Genomic DNA, 22,406 nt, shown 5'->3' with positions numbered 1-22,406 from the left:
TTGTTTGGTACAGAATTTCAATCTACAAAAAAAAATCAAGAAGTGTTTGAAATCACAATTGTATGCATGCATAATTTGTTTTTACATTTACGCATTTTTCAGACACTTTTATCCAAAGCAATTTATAGTGCCTTCAATGTATACATTTAATCATTGTGTGTTCCCCAAGAATCAAACCCACTACCTCAGAGGTGATATTGCAATACTCTGCCAATTGAGCTACAATCGTAAAAATAAAGATACTAAAACGGTTTGTAACAGCGATGCTATATAAGAACCATATTGGGTCTCCAAAGTCAAAGGTTCTTAAAATAACCATGTCTTACCTGTAAATTGTTTGTTTTTGTCCACAAAAATAACCTTTTATGAAGCAGAAAGATTCTGTAAATGTTAACATTTATTTTTGGAACCACACAGTCTGACAAAACAAAACTTTTAGGAACCTTTATTTTTAAGAGTGCACATAAACACTTTATTTAATTATGAATTTAGTGATAATGACTTGCAGGCGTATTAAAACACAAATAAGTAGGCCTCTTTTTTTTAAACAAAGATAATTAAATGGACCTTGTCATTTAAATAATGGCACTTCTCAGGGTCAACCAACCTCACCATCTTTTCGACCGAAATGACCCGCGACCAGCACCACGGACAGCGCCTGCGTCTCTCGCGCGCCTCAGCAGGAAGTGGCCGTCATTCGCTCTTTTCGTTGCGCGCGCCCCTCCCATCCGTTTTCCTTTCGAGTCGCTCGCAATGACTGGCGAACGGAGTAACGGCACGGAAGACGTATGCAGCAGCAGCATCCCAGCTCGAGCCGTGAGAAGAGATTGCAGCGTTCGTTTCCGCATCTCATTCCAGCACCCGAAGTGTTTCAGGATATTAAAAACCAACCAACAAACCCTCTGCATGCCGAGCATCGCGTGCTGTCATTGATAGGTTTCGCTGTAAATATCCCATCGCGCGTTTAATTTGCCTGTGCGGTTAACCGAGAGCAAAAATGTTGGATCCGTCGTCCAGCGAGGAAGAATCAGACGGGATAGTGGAAGAGGAAAGCAGAGAGGTGATGGCACCTCAGTCCGGGTCCACTCGCATCTCCCCCAGCAGGACCAGCGAGAGCTCGGATAGGCTCCAACCGACCAGCCGAGGCTCCAGCGCGCGCCCGTCCAGCCCGAGCCCGTCGGCCGCCAGCGAGCATGAGAAGGAGGACGTGGAAAAACTGCATAGGGAAGAAGAGGAACGGAAAAAGAAGCTGCAACTCTATGTGTTTGTGATGCGATGCGTCGCCTATCCCTTCAACGCCAAGCAGCCGACCGACATGGCCAGGCGACAGCTGAAGGTAAGAATAAATAAGGGTCTCACCTTGAGAAATGCAATTTGCACACTTTTATTTTGCCAGTTTATTGCATGTGTCAAGTGAAGTGGGTCTTAAAGTGAATGCACATCGAAGAAGGATGAGTAACATCACCATATTGTTCATGGTGGGACACCTGCATGGGATGTGAACAAATGGAGATATTGGACTGTAAAAATCACTGCGTCCTGCCGCGAGCCCGAACCATTTCGTCCACGTTCGGTCAAATTCGGGCGCACGAGGCGAGCTCTAATTATAGATATTCTTCAAGAGGGTGATGGACCAAAATAAAGCGGCGTCGTTGCCGTAGTACAGTCATGTGACCCGCTCGCATTGGGAGTCAGTGGTTGTGTGCAGTCTTGCGGTGATAGGATGTTCAGTTTCGTTTGCGCCATATCACGCTACACTCATTCATCTTCCAAGGTGACTTTTGGTGCGAATGTGGGATCCACCGTCTGCAAGGTCATAAACAACTAGTGTTTTTTCACGAGACCCCATTACACACATGGTGGCTGTAGCCTATTAATATATAGTAGGCTATTTATATGGAGTATTTTATATATATATGCAGTAATATGGTTTATTTTTAACAATTGCACAGCTCTTATTGATAGATTTTTGACTTGCTGATACGCAAATGTAATAGTGTGTGTACATAATTTATGCAGATAGTTTATAAGCACTGTTCCCATTGTCACACTGTTGACTTATGAATGAAAGAAACAAAAAGATATCTGTTATAGATTTTAGTTACTGACCGTAAAAATGATTCCTTGTTCGAAGAGGTATCAGAGGTCCCATCCAATTTCCTTTCGGTATTGATCCAAGCAGATCCCTGACTATTTACAACATGCTCTGAAATCACTGTTAACAGCTAGAGTTACTGTTATAGTAAGTGTCAGGTGACAGAGCAGAGACAGTTCCTTAAGTCATTATCATTTTGACATCACATCTGCTTGTAGATGCAGTAATTGGTCCCTATCTGAGTTAGAATCATTTACACATTACTTTTTAAATATTAATAATGATATAAATTTATAATTTACATAAAATAATTTCAATTTCTCAGTATGAGATCTGAGAAAAAAACCTATATAAAAAAATATGCATAATATGTACATAAATTAGATACTTGTCCAATATGGGCTTTTTCAGACGAGAACACAAAAGACCTCAATGAAAAGCTGTGCGTGCATTATTCCTACCGTGTTGTTATTCAATGCCAGGCAGACTCACTGTGGGTCATAGAAGCTATAATAGATGTTGAAGCTTTGATCAATACGACGCTGCATTGGAATACCTGCTGTTTGTCATTTCTCTTATTACAAGTCAAAGCTCTGATCCTCACAATGGGTGCTGATTCAATTGAGTGAATCAGGGCTGCTTGTATTTGAATCATTACAATGAATCTGAAAGATGAATGAGTCACTGTTGAGGTCCTTTTAGTTTAGTAGACTCAATCTAGTGACTCAGAATCATTCACATAAAGCATCACCGTGCAGGATGTGTACTGTAAATCTTGCTTTTGTTTTTGATGCCAGAAATGTAGGATGTTAGGTTTTTTGAAATGACGTCCCTTAGGTGTGGTGCTTTTAACAGCACAGGGAATATGAAAAATGACTTAAATGCCAGTTCAAAGCGGAAAGTCTCTTTCAAATGATACCTTAAAGGGCAGCAATATCATTAAGTGGTATGGCGAATGGGAAAAAATTGTGTTATCACAAAACAGTGGCATTTCCATATGTTCATTCATGCTGCAGGCTGGTAGTGTTTGTTCCATTTTAGTTTGTGTGAAATCAGAACAACTCATTTAATATCAGGCAATCATCCTTAAAATCATAATTAAATGGGTTTTCATCTACATGGAGGCTTTTATCATTTGGAGAAAGCAAATGTTTTATGTAATGGAATTTCAAAGGTTCTCATGGGATTAAGGGTAAATGACTGCAGGTTATCTTTTAGTCGGCAGACATTTGAAGTTTCTCTATTGCGCCAGAAATATATAAAAAAAAATATATATTTAATTTGTGCATCATTTATTGTACTGCATATAAAGCAGAATACTAGCAGTCCTTTGTCCTTACAACTGTGATGTTACAGTAGAACAGTCAATTACACATTAAATGAATTACAATGTTGTTACAATGCAATAAACAAAGTTGTGACTGTTGAGTTAGTTATATAAGCTAGTTAAGGCTATATGCTAGAGTTTACGTTACAGTTATGTTTTCCAGATCCATACTGAAAATAAGTGCAAACTTTCCATAGAAACGTCTATTAACAATCTCCAAACACTTACTTTTTTTTTTTAAATTCCATATCTTTGTCTGATACAGGCTCAAACACAAGGTCAGTTTACACACACACACACACACACACACACACACACACACACACACACACACACACACACACACACACACACACACACACACACACAGAGCCAGTGTGATCAGCCAATCAAAGTAGAGCTCATATTATTATTATATTCCCTTTCAAATAAAGTAATGAAAGACCCAAATCTTACCCTGAGGTCCGGAGCCCTGCAGAGTTTAGTTCCAACCTTGATCAAACACACCTGTGCAAGCTAATCAAGGTCTTCATGATCACTAGAAAATCACAGGTGGGTACGTTTGATTAGGGTTGGAGCTAAACTCTGCAGTGCTTCGGACCTCCAGGTTCAGATTTGATAGACCATTTCATTCTAAAGGCAAATCTAAATGGACATGTAAAACCATCTCAGACTAGATTTTTGCACCTAATAAAGCCACATACCTTCTATGTAGATATCAGAGAACAATTCAACACATTATTTTAATGCATACTTTGGCCCCTTTCAAATTTTTTTACACCATACGTTACTTTACACTTTTTGTCCTTCTGGCAAATTTGTTACAAGGTGGACAGATCTCGTATTTTCTTAAGCCATTACAAAAGCCCCTATAAAGTAAGCCATATCCAATATGATGGACCACAACTAATATAATATAATTTGTGCTGTTTCTTTCAAAAACATTCAAGTGAACTTTGCTGTCCATTCTATATCCATTTCTACTCTAAAGCTTCATTAAGTTTACCGTTTACTGTTGCTGTTGTTTTGTTGGATAATGTACCAAAACCTATTATCAGCTCCGTCCAAACTTGTCATGGAAGATAAGCATTTATTTTCATTTCTTGTTTATTTACAAAAAGCGGTTGGGCTTGCTGGTGCACAGTATCCATAATGGATGTGATCACCTCCAGAATTACATTTAAACTCTTTATTCTGAAGGGCGTATGTTCTCGAAACTGCTTTACTGCTCATTAAACTGTTTATCAGTCTTCCTATACATACCTAATCCATTCGATAATGTGACAGCAACGTGGTCTTCTGTTGAGTAATAACCTGACTGTGTATTGCATGTGAAACACCTTCTCATTCCCTTAAGTCACTTTTGTTGCTTTCTTGAGTAATTGGTATGCTGACAACAGCATCTTATGTACAGCCCTGTATCTTCTCCCATGAGCTCCTGGTTTGGGCTCACAGCTCTTGCTTGAACTCTAAATGATGCAGGCCCATGACAGAGATCCATCAGTAGTTTTGGTTTGTGCCTTGGGGGATGATAGAATTTCAATGATCTGTATCCTTCCCGTGTTCGATTTCATCAGTGATTGTAGATGCAAGCCCTTGCAGCAGATAAGGTGATCTCGCAAGAGCACATCATAAAGATGTTAACCCCTTTTGCGGATTGTAAAGCCTGTGAATGCACCACAAGCAACTGAGAATTGTAGAGCGTCATTTGAGAATGTATGAAGAGTTTGATATCAAAACGCAATAAATCCATGTTGACTAATTTGGTAAAAATGTGTTTTCTTTACCAAGAAAGTGACATGATGAAAACCGCTATTTTCTGTTACTAACTTTCACATAGCATCTTTAGGGTTTAATATAAAAAATTCAAATCTGTAATTTGGTTTTCATGGATTTATTATAAAAACTGATTATTTTTTCCCCAAAATGCTATAAATCTATTAAATCAATATATAAATGTGCATTCATCTTTGCCATGTTATATTCATTTAGTTGACTAGTGGTATACATTGATTAAAAAACAAACATTAATGGCATTAATCAAAACACTTACTTTGTCATATTAAGAACACTGTCATTGCTGCTGTTATACTTGGGACGTCGTCTCGATCAGCTGTAAAATGTTTGGCTCAATTTTTGTTGGCTTCGAATAAAATAATGGAACATTTTTCATAAGATCCCCTGGGTCAATGTGTTAGCATGAGAGAAGCTTGATGCTGTCAGGAGAACAAGCAACAGTCAGCATTTTTTTTGTTTACCAGTGCCTCTCATGTTAATTATTAGATTTTGATGGCTTACGTTTCTTCCCTGCACAGACCAAGAAAAGTATTATTTTGTTTTTGTTTGTTTGTTGATCACGAAGTACAAAGTAGAAGAGGAAAACTAGGATTCTGTGTGTATTCAACGAGACGCCATTGTTGTTTACAGTGTGTGGAATGATTGGTTGAGCGGATTTATTGCATTTTACAGAGAAGGAGGAGTGGCCTTTATCGTGTTTTGGGAAAAAACGGAGAAAAGATTACAGAATAACACGGCGGATATTGGATTTTGCGTAAAATTAAGAATTTACTTTTTAATACTTTTTTTAAAATGCGGGTTTATCACATTTTGGAAACAAACTCTTCATATTTTTCACCTTGCAGCAAAGTTATGTCTTGCCACATTTAGTTTAGTTTTATTACATTTGAACTTGTCTTTTCAGTGGAGTTTTCGTTTGCATGATTAGTTTAAAATGTTTGTTTTATCAGCATTTTTTCTTGAAAAAATGATTTTCAAGAAAAAAATTGTTAGTATTTTTGTTTTCTTGAAAATAAGTCTAGTTTTTATACCAAAAATATTAAATTTATGTGATTTTGTGCATAAAACAAGCAAAAAAATCTGCCAATGGGGTAAGCAAAAAAATCTTGAACATTTTTCTTAAACACTAAATTCAAGAAAAATTAGCTTACCCCATTGGCAGATTTTTTTGTGCTTGTTTTATGCACAAAATCAATTACATTTTTAGATATTTTTACTGAAAACAAGACAAAAATACAAAAATTGTTTTTTCTTGTAAATAATTTTTTGCAGTGTGCTTCTGTTGTGTATTTCGTAAATTCAATGAAGGTATAAAATGTTTATGTTATTTGTAGTTCAGTTTAGTTAGCTTTGAAGTCATTTTATTCTTGTTTAATTATGTTAGCTTAACTGACAAAAATGGTTTGATTTTCATTTTGTAAACAATAATAAGGCTGCCACGCCAGGTGACAGTCTTTCACAAAATGCTGAGCTGTGAGTTATGACTCCTCCCAGGATGACATTGGCAGTGACAGATCTCAAGGGCTTTTTGTTAATTGCTTAGCTGGCTAAACAAATCTTGATGTCATTTCAGCTGCAACCTGTGTACAGATGAGTTCTGTTTCCCCACCCATTGCCCTTGATCTTCATTTTTATTTTGATCTTCTCTTATGTTTTATCTAAATGCCTGCTTTTTTGATCTCATATACCTGTTCAAATGAGTGCATTAATGGTGCAATTATTTTTCAAGTTTATCTTTCTTTTTGGTGGACTGGGGGATCCAAATGAGATTTGAATATACCAATCTAATGTGCATTAAAATATTAATGCTAAGAAGTATTGTTTTAGGGCAGTAAAACTAAACACCTTATCAATGGCACAACTAAGCACTACTTCCATATTCTTGTTAAAGGGGACATATTATGAAAATCTAACTTTTTTTTAATGTTAAAGTGCATAGTATTATTGGGTCAACAGTGCTTGTATCAACCTAGAAAATGTGAAAAAGATCAACCGAGTAACTTAGTTTTGGTAAATCAATCTCTGCAAGCATGTGAAAAAATAGCTTATTGAAATCTGGCTCCCCTTGTGATGTCAGAAGGGGATAATACTGCCCCTTAATCTGCACTATCCAACCACGGCACTGACATTTGATGCATAGATCAGCTCATTTGCATTTTAAAGGACACACCCAAAAACAGCACATTTGCTCACACCTACAAAGTGGCAATTTAAACATGCTATAATAAATTATCTGTATGGTATTTCGAGGCTAAAGCTTCACATACGTACTCTGGGGACACCAAAGATTTATTTGACATCTTAACAAAGTCTTGCAAAATGTCTCCTTTAAAATCACAGCAGATCTAGACTGCTTCTATTGAGCATGTCACATAACATATTATCGTGCAAAGATTACTTTCATTTTGCATTTTGTAGAGGTTCATATTTACCAGCATCGGATCAACTGGAAGTCTTTCATCAGCCAGAAATTGCATTAAGATTAAGCTTCTATGCTCAAAGCAAGGTATAAACATCTGTATTGACGCTTTACATCCACATTGTGGACCACTGACACAGCAGCACTGTGCGTTTGCATTTGACAGCACATGATGAAAGGGTAAGCTTGACTATTGTTCGGGTCTCGCTGTCGCACCTTTAAAAAGGCTGTTGACCCTCCCAGAAGAACACAAAGGGTCTGACAGCTTGGCCATTTTTTCTTGCAAGTCTTTGTATTTTTCCCATTCCAAACACAAAACTTATGCTGTGCTGTTTTGTGTCATTGCGTGCAACAACGTACGTGCTTTTAGACAGTTTAGAGCTGTAAATGCTTAAATGCACAGATTCATACACAGGGAGTTCAAAGTGCGTTTTTCATTAAGGCTGTCTGGTGTGAAACGCAGCACCTAGACATTATGCAATGCCGTTTATGCTTTTGAAATATGAGTTCTATACTGTATGTGTAGGTCTATGATAATGCAAAGTAGACACGTGTAAAAGAAGATACTGATGTACCTTTTCTTTTATTGCAAGAGACGAGCACAAGAAGGTTTGAGCTTATTCCGAGTATTTAGCACAGTCAAACCCAATGAGATTGACCCCAAAGGTCTGCTATACGGTCTGAGTGCCCCAGTGGGTACGACTGCTGGCCACATGATTTTATTCTCAAAGGAAGGATTCTGACAGGAAGGCAAATCAGAGCAGCTTTGTTTGATGAATGAAGTTAGTGTGCCGGTATCGAGTTTCCAGGCTCACAAATTCAGTTTCATTCTCCACTGATTTCCAATTGAGGTCCTTTACAGAGCACCACTACCAGCATGTCATGCATGCGTACGTATGAATGTGAAATTTCAGCCGCAATCATATGCACACACACATTTAATGGCAGACTAGTTTGGAAATTATGAAAGATAACTTTTTGTCTTGAGACGGACTGGAAGTGACACAGTTTTTAAGGGATAATTCACCCAAAAATAAAAAATTGTGTCACCATTTACTCACTCTTACTGTATGTTGTTACAAACCTGTATGAATTTCTATGTTCTGATGAACACAAAGGAAGATATTTTGAGGAATGTGTGTAACCAAACCGATCAGAAGCCACATTAACATCCACAGTAGGAAAAAAGAATACTATGGAAGTCAATGGGGCTTCTGATCGGTTTTTGTGTAAGTAAATGATGACAGAATTTTAATTTTTTGGTGAACTTTCCCTTTAAGACGAAATTATAAAATGGTCAGATAGGGATGTACTGTAACCAGACTAAATCAATAAATCATGTGTTTGATAATATGTGTCTATTTAAAGCTCATGAGGATATTTATAGAAGGATACATTTCAGAAAATCTTATCCTCTACTCTTTATCTGGTTGTATAAAGCATAAATTAGCAAGCATATGAACCATCTTAATATGTAGATGAAAACTATAGAGAAATAACCAATCCTCTTTGGTGTTGACTGTGATTAGTTTTGAAATGAAAAACGAGTTGTAAAACTGAGTTTGCATTAATAAGCTCAGAGACATGCATTAGAAATTCTGATTCTCGTTTTTGTAAAATGAGGATCACACGCAAGTGTTGCATGTAAAATGGAAATATGATACAGTATATACAGTAAGTTTGGTATAATTTTGTTAAATATACTTTTTGGCCAATATTTTGAGATTGCAGTCTTTCAACATTCAGTTAGACAAGAGCTATGCCGGCATGCCTTAAAAATATCACCCTGCAGGTGTTATGAGGTGGCAGCAGAGTGAACCGGTTTGCTTCAGTAATCATTTTGGTGTGGTTAGACATGGCAAATTTGAGACTTGATTATAACTGGGACATTGTAAGGTTTAGGGTTAAGGTATTAATTTACAAATGTCACTTAATGTAATAGACTTACAACCTTACAGTTACTGTACTATTTTTTCTTAATACCAATGCTAACATCTTTGATGATAGTAATGCAAAACCTGTATTTTAAAAATATTGAAAAAAATGCATGTTTTCTTTATAGCACTATTAATGCAACTTTCCAGGTACTGTTCTACAGACAATATTTTTACAGTAAGCATCCCCAATAAACATCTTTTTTGACTTTATGTTTGATATCATTTTGATTTTTTTTCTGATATTTAAAATTTGCAGAGGTATAACATACTTTAAAGCAGGGGTTTTCAAACTTTAGGACCCGAAATATAAAGAATCTTCTGTAAAGGACCCCTTACCTAAAATAATTATTTTTACATATAACAAATATAATGGCTACACGTAGAATAATGCTGGATGAATAAACCTGAATAGGAACATTTTAAATTCAAATGTATTAGAACTGCAGCTTTACAATGAATAGTGCTTTAAAAATCCAAGTGAGTGAGACAAAGGGGACTGTACTGTAATAATGATACAAAGCAAATGTAAATGATACTGGAATGTAGGCCTATGTAGCAAGAAATTAAAGATAAACACCTAATAAATACATTTTATAAAAATAAATAAGTTATAAACATTTAAAAAAAAATGTTTGCCTTTTTTTCTCTTAAAGTCCCAATTGAAATGAAAAACAATCTGTGAGCTTAATAATTTTTTAGTTTTATTTATCTGCCCTCATAATCTGTAATGCAAAAAGCAAATCTCCTCCCCTCGAAACGATCTCTCACAGGGTATGGCAGGTGGATAAAGCACTGAAAAAGATCACAGTGATTACCAAATAGCAACATTACCCAACTTCCAACGACCCAATGAATTTTTGAAGGACAAATTTGAGTACCGCCCCTACTTTTTTATTTCATAAGCTGTGTCACTCGGATACACGTCATGACAGGGAAAATTTTGTGACTTGAAATTTTTTGAGAACCCTCTCTAGAATCTCCCAGACCCCAGTATGAAAACCCCTGCTTTAAAGTATCTGTACTTTATCAGCGTCTTCCTTTGGCAAGCTTATACTTCATTACATTCTGATGCATAATACTGTACTTTTAACTTCAGTGCATTTCATGGATATAAGTTGTTGTTCCTTTAATACTTGAGGAGCAGTAACAAAGAACAAATTTTTTTATCCATGCTGGAATAAATTTTTTCTTTATTATTTTATCCCCAGTTGCACCCCAAGTGCTGCAGTGAATGCCTGCGATGGGTTAAATGCAGAGGTCACATTTTAAGTACGAGTTACCATACTTGACAATCACTTCACTTTTACTATCTTGCCAAATATATGATACGCAGGCTTATTTTATAGCGTTATGTATATAACGATCGGAGTGTCTTTGTACTTGGTACAGCCACTGTACTGTATTTTGGATAATACCATATATCCTATATATTTTATATACCTTTCTTCTTCTCATTCTATTTAGTGTAAAGCTGATTACAGTGATTGGCTAGAAATTCATTTAAAATGAACTGAGTATGAAGTACACCGAAGACCGGTATTAATACAGTCACATTAACTGCAAAATACCTTTTGTAGTGATGCAGAGAAAAGAAAATTCCTAAATGTATTTTATGTTTGTATTTTTGTTAGTTTTTTCTTTCAAAACATTTTTGGTGGATGAAATTTCTGTGAAAAAAAATCACAATTTATGGTTTCATAGCACACAGAAAGGGGGAAATGTATGGGGGGGGGGCGGTCATGAAGAATACAGTGAGGGTTACAACAATGACAAACTGTAATAGAAAGACAGTAGAGGTCAGGAGACAGATAAGAAGAACCTGAGAGACTTATTAGTTAGGAAAGGTTTCCAGGGAGATAAGATGATGTTTGATTGAAAGGCCGGGGCTGGATCTTCTCAGAAGAGATTTGAAGATTCTGAAATTACCTTATTAATATAACAGAGTAAGTGGGTTGAAATTTATCGGTTCATTAGGCGCCCTGAGAGAAACGGACAGGTGAGGCGCGGAAGGGACAGATTCATTTTGTCCGAATTAATAAACATCCAGCTGGAAAGTCCTTAAACCTGCTTTATATAGCATGTCATTCACATTTGTGTGTGAATTATTAAAAAGCAGAATAAATGGTGCCTATTTTCAGTGCTTCTTTAATTAACTAGTGACCCAACTTGGGAACAAATTTAGCAAACGTCTCCGGAAATTCTAAATTCAGATTTGGAAGCATTAGTCTAGACCGGACAGACGGACACAGATAAATCCACACAACTTGGCTGTCAGAGGTCACTACACTGTTTATTTACACGAGTACAGCAGCGTGAATTTAAACAGGAAAGTTTTTATGCTTCTCAATTCATTAATCACAGTTTGTTTTGCTGCCTATAAAATCCATTGTGGCGTGTACCGTATGTCATCGCTTTGCCAGAGAAGTGTCAGTTTGGAAATGTTCGCTTTTGTAGAAAAAGTATTGACTTTTGTGGCCATTAATGCATTTGCAAGTTTGTATTTGCATTTTCAGTAAATGTTAAAGGGATAGTTCACCCAAAAAGTATTTTTCTTTTCTACTATGAAAGTCAATGGTGCTTCCATTTCCTGCTTGATTACAAATATCTTCCTTTGTGTTCAGCAAATGTATACAAAGTTTGCAACAACTTTTCAGTTTCGGGTAAACCATCCCTTAAATCAAAATAAGAGACCCAGAGATATTATAAAGGTGCAGTGTGTAATTTTTAGAAGGATCTCTTGACAGAAATGCAAAACTATATTATCAGGGGTGTATAACAAACACCCTTTCATAATGAACTGTTATGTTTTTATCACCTTAGAATGAGACGTTTTTATCTACATACCGAGGGTCCCCTTACATGGAAGTCGCCATTTTGTGCCATCATGTTTCTACAGAAGCCTTTAATGGACCAATTTTTTTTTACTAAGTTGTCTCTGAAGATGACATGTTTGTCCGGTGGTGGCTACCATAGCTTCTCTATGCATTTCAAAAGTGAGGGGTGAACAGTGAACTGAGCCATTGGTTGCAAATATATTTTAGAAAATATCTCTAAACCTTTAGAAAATATATCTAAACATGACAAAGTGTTTCTTTGGCTCAGTGGTGGAGTCCAGGTAGATCCCAGAAAACACGTGTACTGATCAAATGTATACCTTGTAATAGACTGAAAGTCACTTTGGATAAAAGTCTCTGGTAAGTGTAAAAATGTAAATGTGTCTTTGTTCTGTGTATGTGCACTTTTAGCTTGTGAATAACTTTCTAATAAATTCCCTAATAAAAGTCTTAATGAGACTTCCTAATATTCATGAAAATAGGGCCCGTGGAGGCAAAACTAACGTCTAATTTATGTTGCTATTCTGCACTAATTGGCCTCTCAAAGTTGTTCACTTTGAAGATAGACGGGTCAATTATATAAGCGAGAATAATTATTATGACCCTTTTTGGTTACCACAGTGCAGACCCTGAACCAAACTTTGATTTGGTGTACAAAGGAATATGTTGAATGCTAATGGTTATTATTGTGCTTGTCAATTACATGGCAGTAAAAGGGTCCCAATCAAAAATTTAAAAAGAAGAAAAAAACAGAATACACGATTTACCAAACACTTTTATCGAAAGTAAGATTTAAAGGGTACATATCATGAAAATCCGACCTTTTCCATGTTGAAGTGCAATGATTGGGACCACTCTGCGTCTATCAACCTAGAAAATGTGATAAAGAACAACCCAGTAACTTAGTTTTGGTAAACCATTCTTTGCAAGCATGTGAAAAAAAGGTCATTGAAATTTTGCTCCCCTTGTGATGTCAGAAGGGGATAATACCCCCCCTTAACCTGCAGTATACAACCACAGCATTTAGTATCAGCTCATTTGCATTTGAAAGGAAACACCCAAAAATAGCACATGTCTGCTCACACCTACAAAGTGGCAATTTTTAACATGTTATAATAAATGATCTGTGTGGTATTTTGAGCTAGAACTTCACATAGATTTATTTTACATCGACATCAAAAAAGTCTTGTGAAATGTCCCCTTTAGGAAAGCATCGTCTGTTGACTAAAGTGTAATGGGGCTTTGGAATTCATTAGAAATCAATGTAGTAATAATTACACTGTAAGATGTCTAAAAATGAATTGCATTTATATCCTTTAATGTCTTGAGTAGTGGTTGACCAATATGGGTTTTTCAGTGGCTGATGCCAATACAGAGACTAAGCTGTCTGGTGTATTGCTGATACACAAATAGGCGATAAGTCAGCGGATTGCGATCATAAAATAAACCCCTTGAGGGGTTTCCGCTTTACAAATTGGTTTCTAATCACTTTGTCAGGGTTTTTGTAATACTGACCATCTGACTGCACAATAATTCAGCTATTATGTTGCTTCTTGACAAATAAATGCTATTTATTTTATTTTGAATTATTTTATTATGTGAAAAGTGATTAGGCATTTTTTTTATTTGACCAACCCAAAATATTCCAGAAACCCATATAAAAATATAAATAAATAAACACAAATATTTATTACTGAATATTTTTTTTTAATTCAGTGTGCCAGTGTTTCTTTTCATGTGGCTCCCGGTAGAGCATGGTGCTATCAAGGTCATGGGTTCGAATCCCAGTACTGAATGCACTGTAATTGACTTTGTCAAAACACTTAGTCACTCAGTAAGAGTGTCAGCCAAATCTATAAAGGAAAAACATTTTATTTACCCATTTTTAGGAGCTAACACTGCTGATGCCAGTAATTTTAAAATTGCCAAATATTGGTCAAGGACTTGGCCTGGCAATGTTTTGGTCTATCATCAGCTTTACACCAGAAAGTAGCTTGGATAAGCAAGTCGCCTGCGGGGTTTGTTGGCCTAGAGACATAAAGAGAGTAGGATGTAAGGAAATAGTATTAACAGGAGTGGAGAGGAGGATGGTGTCACTGTCTAGTGATAAACAACATTTGATATAAGTTAGTTTTCTAGAATAGCTGACTGGACTCTTATTTCAAAGTATGTGACACAATTTTCTCATCATATTGCAGACACACACTCGCTCTCATTCACACCCACCCAGCTTTTCCATATCCTATAATCCATTAAGTAGCGCTAACAGTTCTTTCCCTCACTTCCTCTTCCTCCATTTCCAGGCAGGACGGCATGACCTTCTGTTTACCTCAAGGTCTTTAACACTTTGAAATAAGAGAACCTCTGCTGTCATCCTCATATTCTTGTATGAAGAATCTTTGTTCTCTCTGTCAGCTTAAATCTCAGAGCAGATTTGAACAAACCCTTTTGTGTTTCATGAGGTAAAGTCATAGTTTAAAACAGCAGAAGCATTGAAAGATGATGATCAAATTTATTTACCTGGTCAAACTTTAAACCAAATGATCCAACATAAGTCAAAGTGAATGCATCTGTATGTTTAACGCTTTTTTGACCTAAAATAATCATGCAACCTAACATCAATTAGCCTTTTTATTTATGGTTGCATTAGACATCAGAGTAGAAGTGACCATACTGTCAGCAAAGCAATAATTCCTTATAGGAGGCATTTTACAGTCGACATGTAACATTGCACGGTTCTTATTTTTAGGATTAGTAGCCTTTCAAGCAAGTGCTTTCACCCACATACAGTCATATACACACACTAGCTCTTTCTCAGAGACAGACCTCACTCCTATTATCTCTAATACTAAGCCTGTGTTTGCTTTTGTCTCTCACACACACTTAAAGATCCTCTCGGCTCACATACATGCGTCCAAGTTTCCCAGCCACATAATTTTTTCTCCATCACAAGATACCCTTTGCTTCGCCCATTATTTTCTCCACTTTTGCTCTCTGCCTTACTTGGAACATCTTTCTTCTTCGCTTTCGCTTGGATGTGGACTCTGTCTTATGGATGTGATTACAACTGTGCATTCTACTGTTTCACGATCTATCGTCTCGACTGTCCTGTTCCCCTAGCAGATGTTTCATCGGGATCGAAATCCTACATCAGTCATGAGCCTACATCAGTCATAAGTGTGACACATGACGAAACAAATGTACTGTACAAGCCGACATGCAGCAACTGAACATATTTTAGAGACATTTTGGTGTAATGCTTACAGCTTAATGCTGTGGTAGCTTAAGTTATGCTTAAAGCAAATGCAAGGTAATTTTCCTGTTCCTTTTGTGTGGGAACAGCCAATTTCTACCTGAGGCTTTAACGTATGTTTCTGCTAAAACTGCGTATGTGGTTGTTGCAAAGAAATGTGTTTTTATTGCAGTTCACTGTGTTGTCGATATACTTCAATAATTTTTTCGAAACGTTAAGAATTATACTTGTTTTTAAGCTTCAGACCACTTAAAGACACACTAAATTACAAGTGAATAAGGTGAGATAGAGAAACCCTTATTTAAACAGCCAATAGTTAATGTCCTTTTGATTAGTAGCTTGAAAAATGAACATCATTAGTCTGTTGTATGATACTAGGGCTAATTCGCACAGATCTAACAAACATTCACATTTTATGTTGGCTGTTAGACTTTGAATGTTTTGTTGGTGTTTGATGGCTGTTGACACCATCTGCTTGTTGCTGTTTGTTTGTTTGTTTGTTTGTTGGTGTTTTATGGTGTTTGTCTGTTTTGTTGGTGTCTGATGGTGTTTATCTGTTTTGTTTGTGTTTGATGGTACTTGTTGTCTTTTGTTTGTTTGTGGCTATTTGTCTGTGTTTGTGGCTGTTTGTTGTTAATTGTCTGTTTGTTGGTCTTTGTCTGTGTTCGTTGCTGTTTGTCTGTTTTTGGTCTTTGATTTTGTTTGTTTGTTTGTTGGTGTGTGTATCTGTTTGTTGGTGTTTGTATCTGTTTATGGCTATTTGTCTGTGTTTGTGGCTGTTTGTTGTTAATTGTCTGTTTGTTGGTGTTTGACTGTTTTGTTGGTCTTTGTTTTTGTTTGTTGGTGTTTGTATCAGTTTGTTGGTGTTTGAATCTGTTTGTTGGTCTTTATCTGTGTTTGTTGCTGTTCGTCTGTTTTTGGTCTTTGTTTTTGTTTGTTGGTGTTTGTATCTGTTTGTTGGTGTTTGCATCTGTTTGTGGCTATTTGTCTGTGTTTGTGGCTGTTTGTTGTTAATTGTCTGTTTGTTGGTCTTTTTCTGTGTTTGTTGCTGTTCGATTGTTTTTGGTCTTTGTTTTTGTTTGATTGTTTGTTGGTGTTTGTATCTGTTTGTTAGACTTTGTCTGTATTTGTTGCCATTTGTTTGTTTGTTGGTGTTCATCAGAGATTGTTGGTGTTTGTCGATCTGTGTGTTTAATCTAAAAGGGAAAGGACAAATTCGTTCTAGAAAGTCTTTGATTGGACAGAAATCCATGCTCTGCATGATCCTTAACATATTCCTTTTTTACTAAAAGTGAACTGTACATTTAAAATCTGCTGAAAATTTATTTTATCAACTTTAAGGAGTGCACAAATATACAGATATCTTTGAAGTATTTGACTTGACAACAGTCAGGGGCAGGGCTCGCAAAATCGCTAGCCCGATGTCACGGGGCTATCGTGCCTTGCAGCAGGCTACCAAAATGGCTCTCTGCCCTGCCCGTCGGGCTATCTTGACTTAAAGGGAGGAAAAATATATTTAAATGCTTTTGGATTCTCTCAAAAATTTAGATGGTTAATTATGATGTATGTAATTCACGAATCTGGTATTTAAATTGCGTTTGAACATGCGTTTGAACACGCTTTACTTTCCCTTTCCATTTGGGATCGCAGGCAACCGCGAACTGTACAGGAAGCAAGCAGCACTAATTTGTCATTAGTGATCTGGATCTGTTGTGCAAAATTTCCTCCAACGTCGTCCTATCAGTCATTAATATCCTAGCAAAATAAATGAAATCTCCTGCAGCAAGCTTAAATGTGATATAGATTGCAGGTGCAGTGAAGAGAATTGTGAAAAAGTCTACAGTATGTGACTCCGTGCAGAACCAGCTCTTAAAGCGACAGTAGCCCCTATTTCTCTGATCGGAAAAATGATCCAATCTGTAACTGGATAAAAGTTGACATGACTTGTACATCTGAATTGATTTAACCAAAAATTTAGGTCATCAAAGATTTTTTTTACAGTGGCTTTGTATTGGCCAAATTTGGCTAGTGGTTAAAACTAATTGAGAATCCCCTGGCTATCCCCTTAACGTAGGGTGTTATTTTCTTATGTGACTTCAGTTAATATTTCAGATTCAAAATCTAAAGTTAATATATTTTTTAAGTTCAATTAGAAGGAAATATTTGGACTGATGATTGTAATTTGATTGTTTTATTTGTGTTTTGTCTTTTTTATTCGGGCTACTTGCTATCAAAAACTGAAGTGTGAGTGACTGGCCGAAGGGCTACCAGGGATTTATAAATTTTGCGAGCCCTGAACAGCAAATAACTGTAATATTTTGGTGCTGTACAAGCACATTATTTCCTTATTTTTTCTTTAAAATTGAAAGCTGACTCAATCATCTCAAGAAAGGTGGTTGTAAATTTTGGTGCTGCTGAAGGACTTCGAACAGCAGTTAATACATGCAAGCCTGGACCATTATGGCGGTCCGCAATGTTATCTATTTTAGCTGTAATGTGCTTGTGGGGACCATCCATGTCTCTGCCTTGTGGCTCAGAGCACACCAAAAACGCACCAGCTGCTATCGTCAGCAGTGGGAAAATGGGTTCTTTGCTCCTCTGCGCTTTCAGCATCATGCTAAACATAGAAAAAGCCATAGAGGGATGCAGGGAGAGGCGTTAACGTGTGGCTTGCTCCAGGATGATGTAGAACACCGTGTTCTTCGTTGACAGATCTGTATCCCAGACTTCCAGGGTGTCTGATAGAGCCAGGGAATGATTGGTTAAGGCAGTTCAATGATGCTTGTTTATCTGAATCCGATTTGAGTGTTTATACACTGTAGGTGTTTATGGAGGTTATTTTCAATCCAAAAATACACTCACCTAAAGGAATTATTAGGAACACCTGTTCAATTTCTCATTAATGCAATTATCTAATCAATCAATCAAATGCTAGTTGCTTCAATGCATTTAGGGGTGTGGTCCTGGTCAAGACAATCCCCTGAACTACAAACTGAATGTCAGAATGGGAAAGAAAGGTAATTCAAGCAATTTTGAGCGTGGCATGGTTGTTTGTGCCAGACGGGCCGGTATGAGTATTTTACAATCTGCTTAGTTACTGGGATTTTCACGCACAACCATTTCTAGGGTTTACAAAGAATGGTGTGAAAAGGGAAAAACATCCTGTATGCGGCAGTCCTGTGGGGGCGAAAATGCCTTGTTGATGCTAAAGGTCAGAGGAGAATGGGCCGACTGATTTAAGCTGATAGAAGAGCAACTTTTACTGAAATAAACAAACGTTACAACCGAGGTATGCAGCAAAGCATTTGTGAAGCCACAACAGGCACAACCTTGAGGCGGATGGGCTAGAACAGCAAAAGACCCCACCGGGTATCACTCATCTCCACTACAAATAGGAAAGAGAGGCTACAATTTGCACGAGCTCATCAAAATTGGACAGTTGAAGACTGGAAGAATGTTGCCTGGTCTGATGAGTCTCGATTTTCTGTTTAGACATTCAGATGGTAGAGTCAGAATTTGGCGTAAACAGAATGAGAACATGGATTCATCATGCCTTGTTACCACTGTGCAGGCTGGTGGTGGTGGTGTAATGGTGTGGCGGATGTTTTTTTGGAAAACTTTAGGCCCCTTAGTGCCAATTGGGCATCGTTTAAATGCCACGGCCTACCTGTTCATTGTTTCTGACCATGTCCATCCCTTTATGACCACCATGTACCCATCCTCTGATGGCTACTTCCAGCAGGATAATGCACCATGCCACAAAGCTCAAATCATTTCAAATTGTTTTTTTGAACATGACAATGAGTTCACTGTACTAAAATTGCCCCCACTATTACCAGATCTTAACCGAATAGAGAGTCTTTGAGATGTGATGAAACGGGAGCTTCATGCCCTGGATGTGCATCCCACAAATCTCCATCAACTGCAAGATGCTATCCTATAAATATGGGCCAACATTTCTAAAGTATGCTTTCAGCACCTTGTTGACTCAATGCCACGTAGAATTAAGGCAGTTCTGAAGGCGAAAGGGGGTCAAACACAGTATAAGTATGGTGTTCCTTATAATCCTTTAGGTGAGTGTAGATTAATAAACATACAGTACTGATTCATTAGTTCAATTAAAATTAAAACAATAGTTTTCGTAAAAGTTAGGCTATAGGCCAATAGAGGTCACGCATGAACACACACGACGATTAAATCGTTTGTTCATGTGACATATTATTTTCTGTGCCATTTTTTGTTGTGTTTATGATTACTTCTATACTACTAATTGTGTGTAATACATAACAGCGAATATAATATTTTGATATTGGAGTGGCATACACAGTTTTGGTATTTGGGTTAGATGTGTTTGGCAGGTTTTTGTTACACAGATCTGGCAACCCTGCCCTGAGTATTCATCAATGTTGTGCTGTTGTGTAGGCCCAAACATTGTTAAAATGTTGATAAACTAACAAGATACAATAAGATAAAGGCATTAGCTAACATAACATAAAAAGTTATCAGCATTTTAAAACAATATTGTGATATTGCGTTAATACATATCACAGGTAAAAAAACATGTTTGGTTTGTGTATGTTATCCAATTTGTTTGGGAGTTTACAACCAGAGACTGTGCAATGTTGTGACAATTTATTTAACTTTAAAGGTGCAGTGTGTAAATTTTAGTGGCATCTAGTGGTGAGGTTGCAAATTGCACCCAACGACTTAGTCCACTGCTCACCCCTCGCTTTTGAAACACATAGAGAAGCTACGGTAGCCGCCACCAGACCAACATGCCATCATCGGAGACAACTTAGTAAAAAAAATTGTCCGTTAAGGGCTTCTGTAGAAAAATGGCAGCACAAAATGGTGACTTCCATGTAAGGGGACCATTGGTGTATGTAGATAAAAAGGTCTCGTTCTAAGGTAATAAACACGTAACCGTTCATTATGAAAGGTCATTATACACCCCTGATAATACAGTTTTGTATATTATTTTGCATTTCTGTCAAGAGATCCTTCTAAAAGTTACACACTGCACCTTTAAGTGATGTCAGCAAGTGAATTATTGACCATTCCAAAATAGTGAATACGTTGACATGTCGAATGTTTTAAAGAACCATGCAATCTTATTTTTTCATTCACACATTATTTTAGTTATCATTTTAAACTTTTATATGTCATAATTTCATCTTTAATTGTATGCTAATGTTCAAACTCTGTTCTAACTCAAAACTCTAGTTTCCACAGTCTTTACACACAGTATGTTGTTGATGCAAGACTCATGTGCCTTTGTGTTTCATTTAAATTCAGCTTCTCGTTCTATTTCATTTAGCCGCCTGGGTCTAAAGTTGTCAAACACCTCCATTTTCTCTTCCCCCATTGAATTATGTAACATGTCTTTTTTGAAAGTGGGAGTGCATGTACATAATTGAAAGTACAAAAGCTAATCTACGTTTGGATACCTTAAAATGAAATCATTGGATTTTTATTGTATTTTATGAAAATAATAAAGAATCAACGTGATTGGATACATTTCTTCTCAGTGGATGGCAGTTTTCCCGGTCTTGCGTCCAAATATAGCCTACGATAGTTTTCTGACAGTGTAAGAAATTCAGCATGATCACCGCACAGTGTGTTTGCTTCTACAACATGCGTACTGGTATTTGTTTACCACTAGCGCATGCTAGTGAAGTTGCGCTAACGTGTGATGCAGCCGCTGAAGCTTCCGTGTCATTATCGTATAGTCTGCATGCTTGTCGTCGTACCCTAGTTTAATTCATGTCGCACAGTGTGATAAGGTAATGATTTTATAGGAGTGCAAAAATCCTGCAGTGTAATCTGGGCTTTAGAAAAAGACGAACAAGACCTGTTGATTATGCGCAAAGTCCCTCTCACAGAGAATTCAGATTAACGATTGGCTATTTTAACTGGGAGGCGGGACTAGAGCACCCATTCTGACGCATCTTGTTAATATTAAATATCTTTGTCTCTCTCTCTCTCTCCCTCTCTCGCTTTCTCTCTCTGTCTCTCTCATGCATCATCTCTGGCCCTTAGCAAAGCTACTGCACTCATGCAATTATCATAATTACTAACGACTCTGCAGTCTGCTGCTGAGTGTGCATGCACACACACACACACACACACACACACACACACACACAAGCAAACTCACACAAACACACAGTGCATCTTGCTTTCTTCCACTGCTGCTTCATTCACACAAAAGAAAACATACTTTTGTTTTTAAAACAAATAAAATGTAAATGGCTTCATAAATGAGATACGGTCTCGAGTAAGTAAAACGTTAAACTGTAGCAAGTGAATGGATTGTTGCATCAGGTGCACTTTAGGGTGTTTTCACACATGTTGGTGCGCAAGATATGGAGATAAATGATGCACGTCTTTGCGAAGTTTCTTCTTTTAAACGCAAAATTGCGTAACTATTCTATTAAAAACCCTTCTCATGGAGCTAGCACTATTTTTGTGTGTGGAGGACAGCTATGCATTTATAAAATCATCAGATCAAACTACCAGAAGACAGCGAATCTCTGCAATGGACCAAGATTGCCTTCTTTGTTGTTAACCCACAATATAACACCCGGCTCACAACGGAAGCACAGTGGCTCAAACTTCCTGTATTTGGTTTGGCCTGAGGTCGAGCACTGTTCACACCACAGATGGGTCCCACCAGAGTTCGGCGACAGCTGCTCCGAGACCACCCCTTTAGAGCGGTCTCGGAGCGGCCGTTTAGTGCGGCTG

General features: G+C 37.2%; 1 protein-coding gene across 14 annotated transcripts in view; it reads left to right on the top strand.

The window, feature by feature from the left end:
• The first annotated feature begins 676 nt into the window (after nucleotides 1-676).
• The window catches only part of cadpsb (Ca2+-dependent activator protein for secretion b), a 128,226-nt gene continuing 106,496 nt past the window's right edge, over nucleotides 677-22,406 (top strand). For 3 of the 14 annotated variants that reach the window (XM_065279868.2, XM_065279866.2, XM_065279880.2), the window contains exon 1: nucleotides 683-1,336. In XM_065279868.2, coding sequence (XP_065135940.1) covers nucleotides 998-1,336 — 339 coding nt within the window. In that variant the 5' untranslated portion in view covers nucleotides 683-997. Of the gene's footprint in view, nucleotides 1,337-22,406 lie in introns of all 14 variants that reach the window. The other 11 variants (XM_065279871.2, XM_065279874.2, XM_065279873.2 and 8 more) reach the window with 6 other exon arrangements.

The sequence above is a fragment of the Paramisgurnus dabryanus genome, chromosome 7, assembly GCF_030506205.2.
Source record: "Paramisgurnus dabryanus chromosome 7, PD_genome_1.1, whole genome shotgun sequence".
Classification (NCBI taxonomy): domain Eukaryota; kingdom Metazoa; phylum Chordata; class Actinopteri; order Cypriniformes; family Cobitidae; genus Paramisgurnus; species Paramisgurnus dabryanus.
This window is presented reverse-complemented; position numbering and strand designations above follow the sequence as displayed.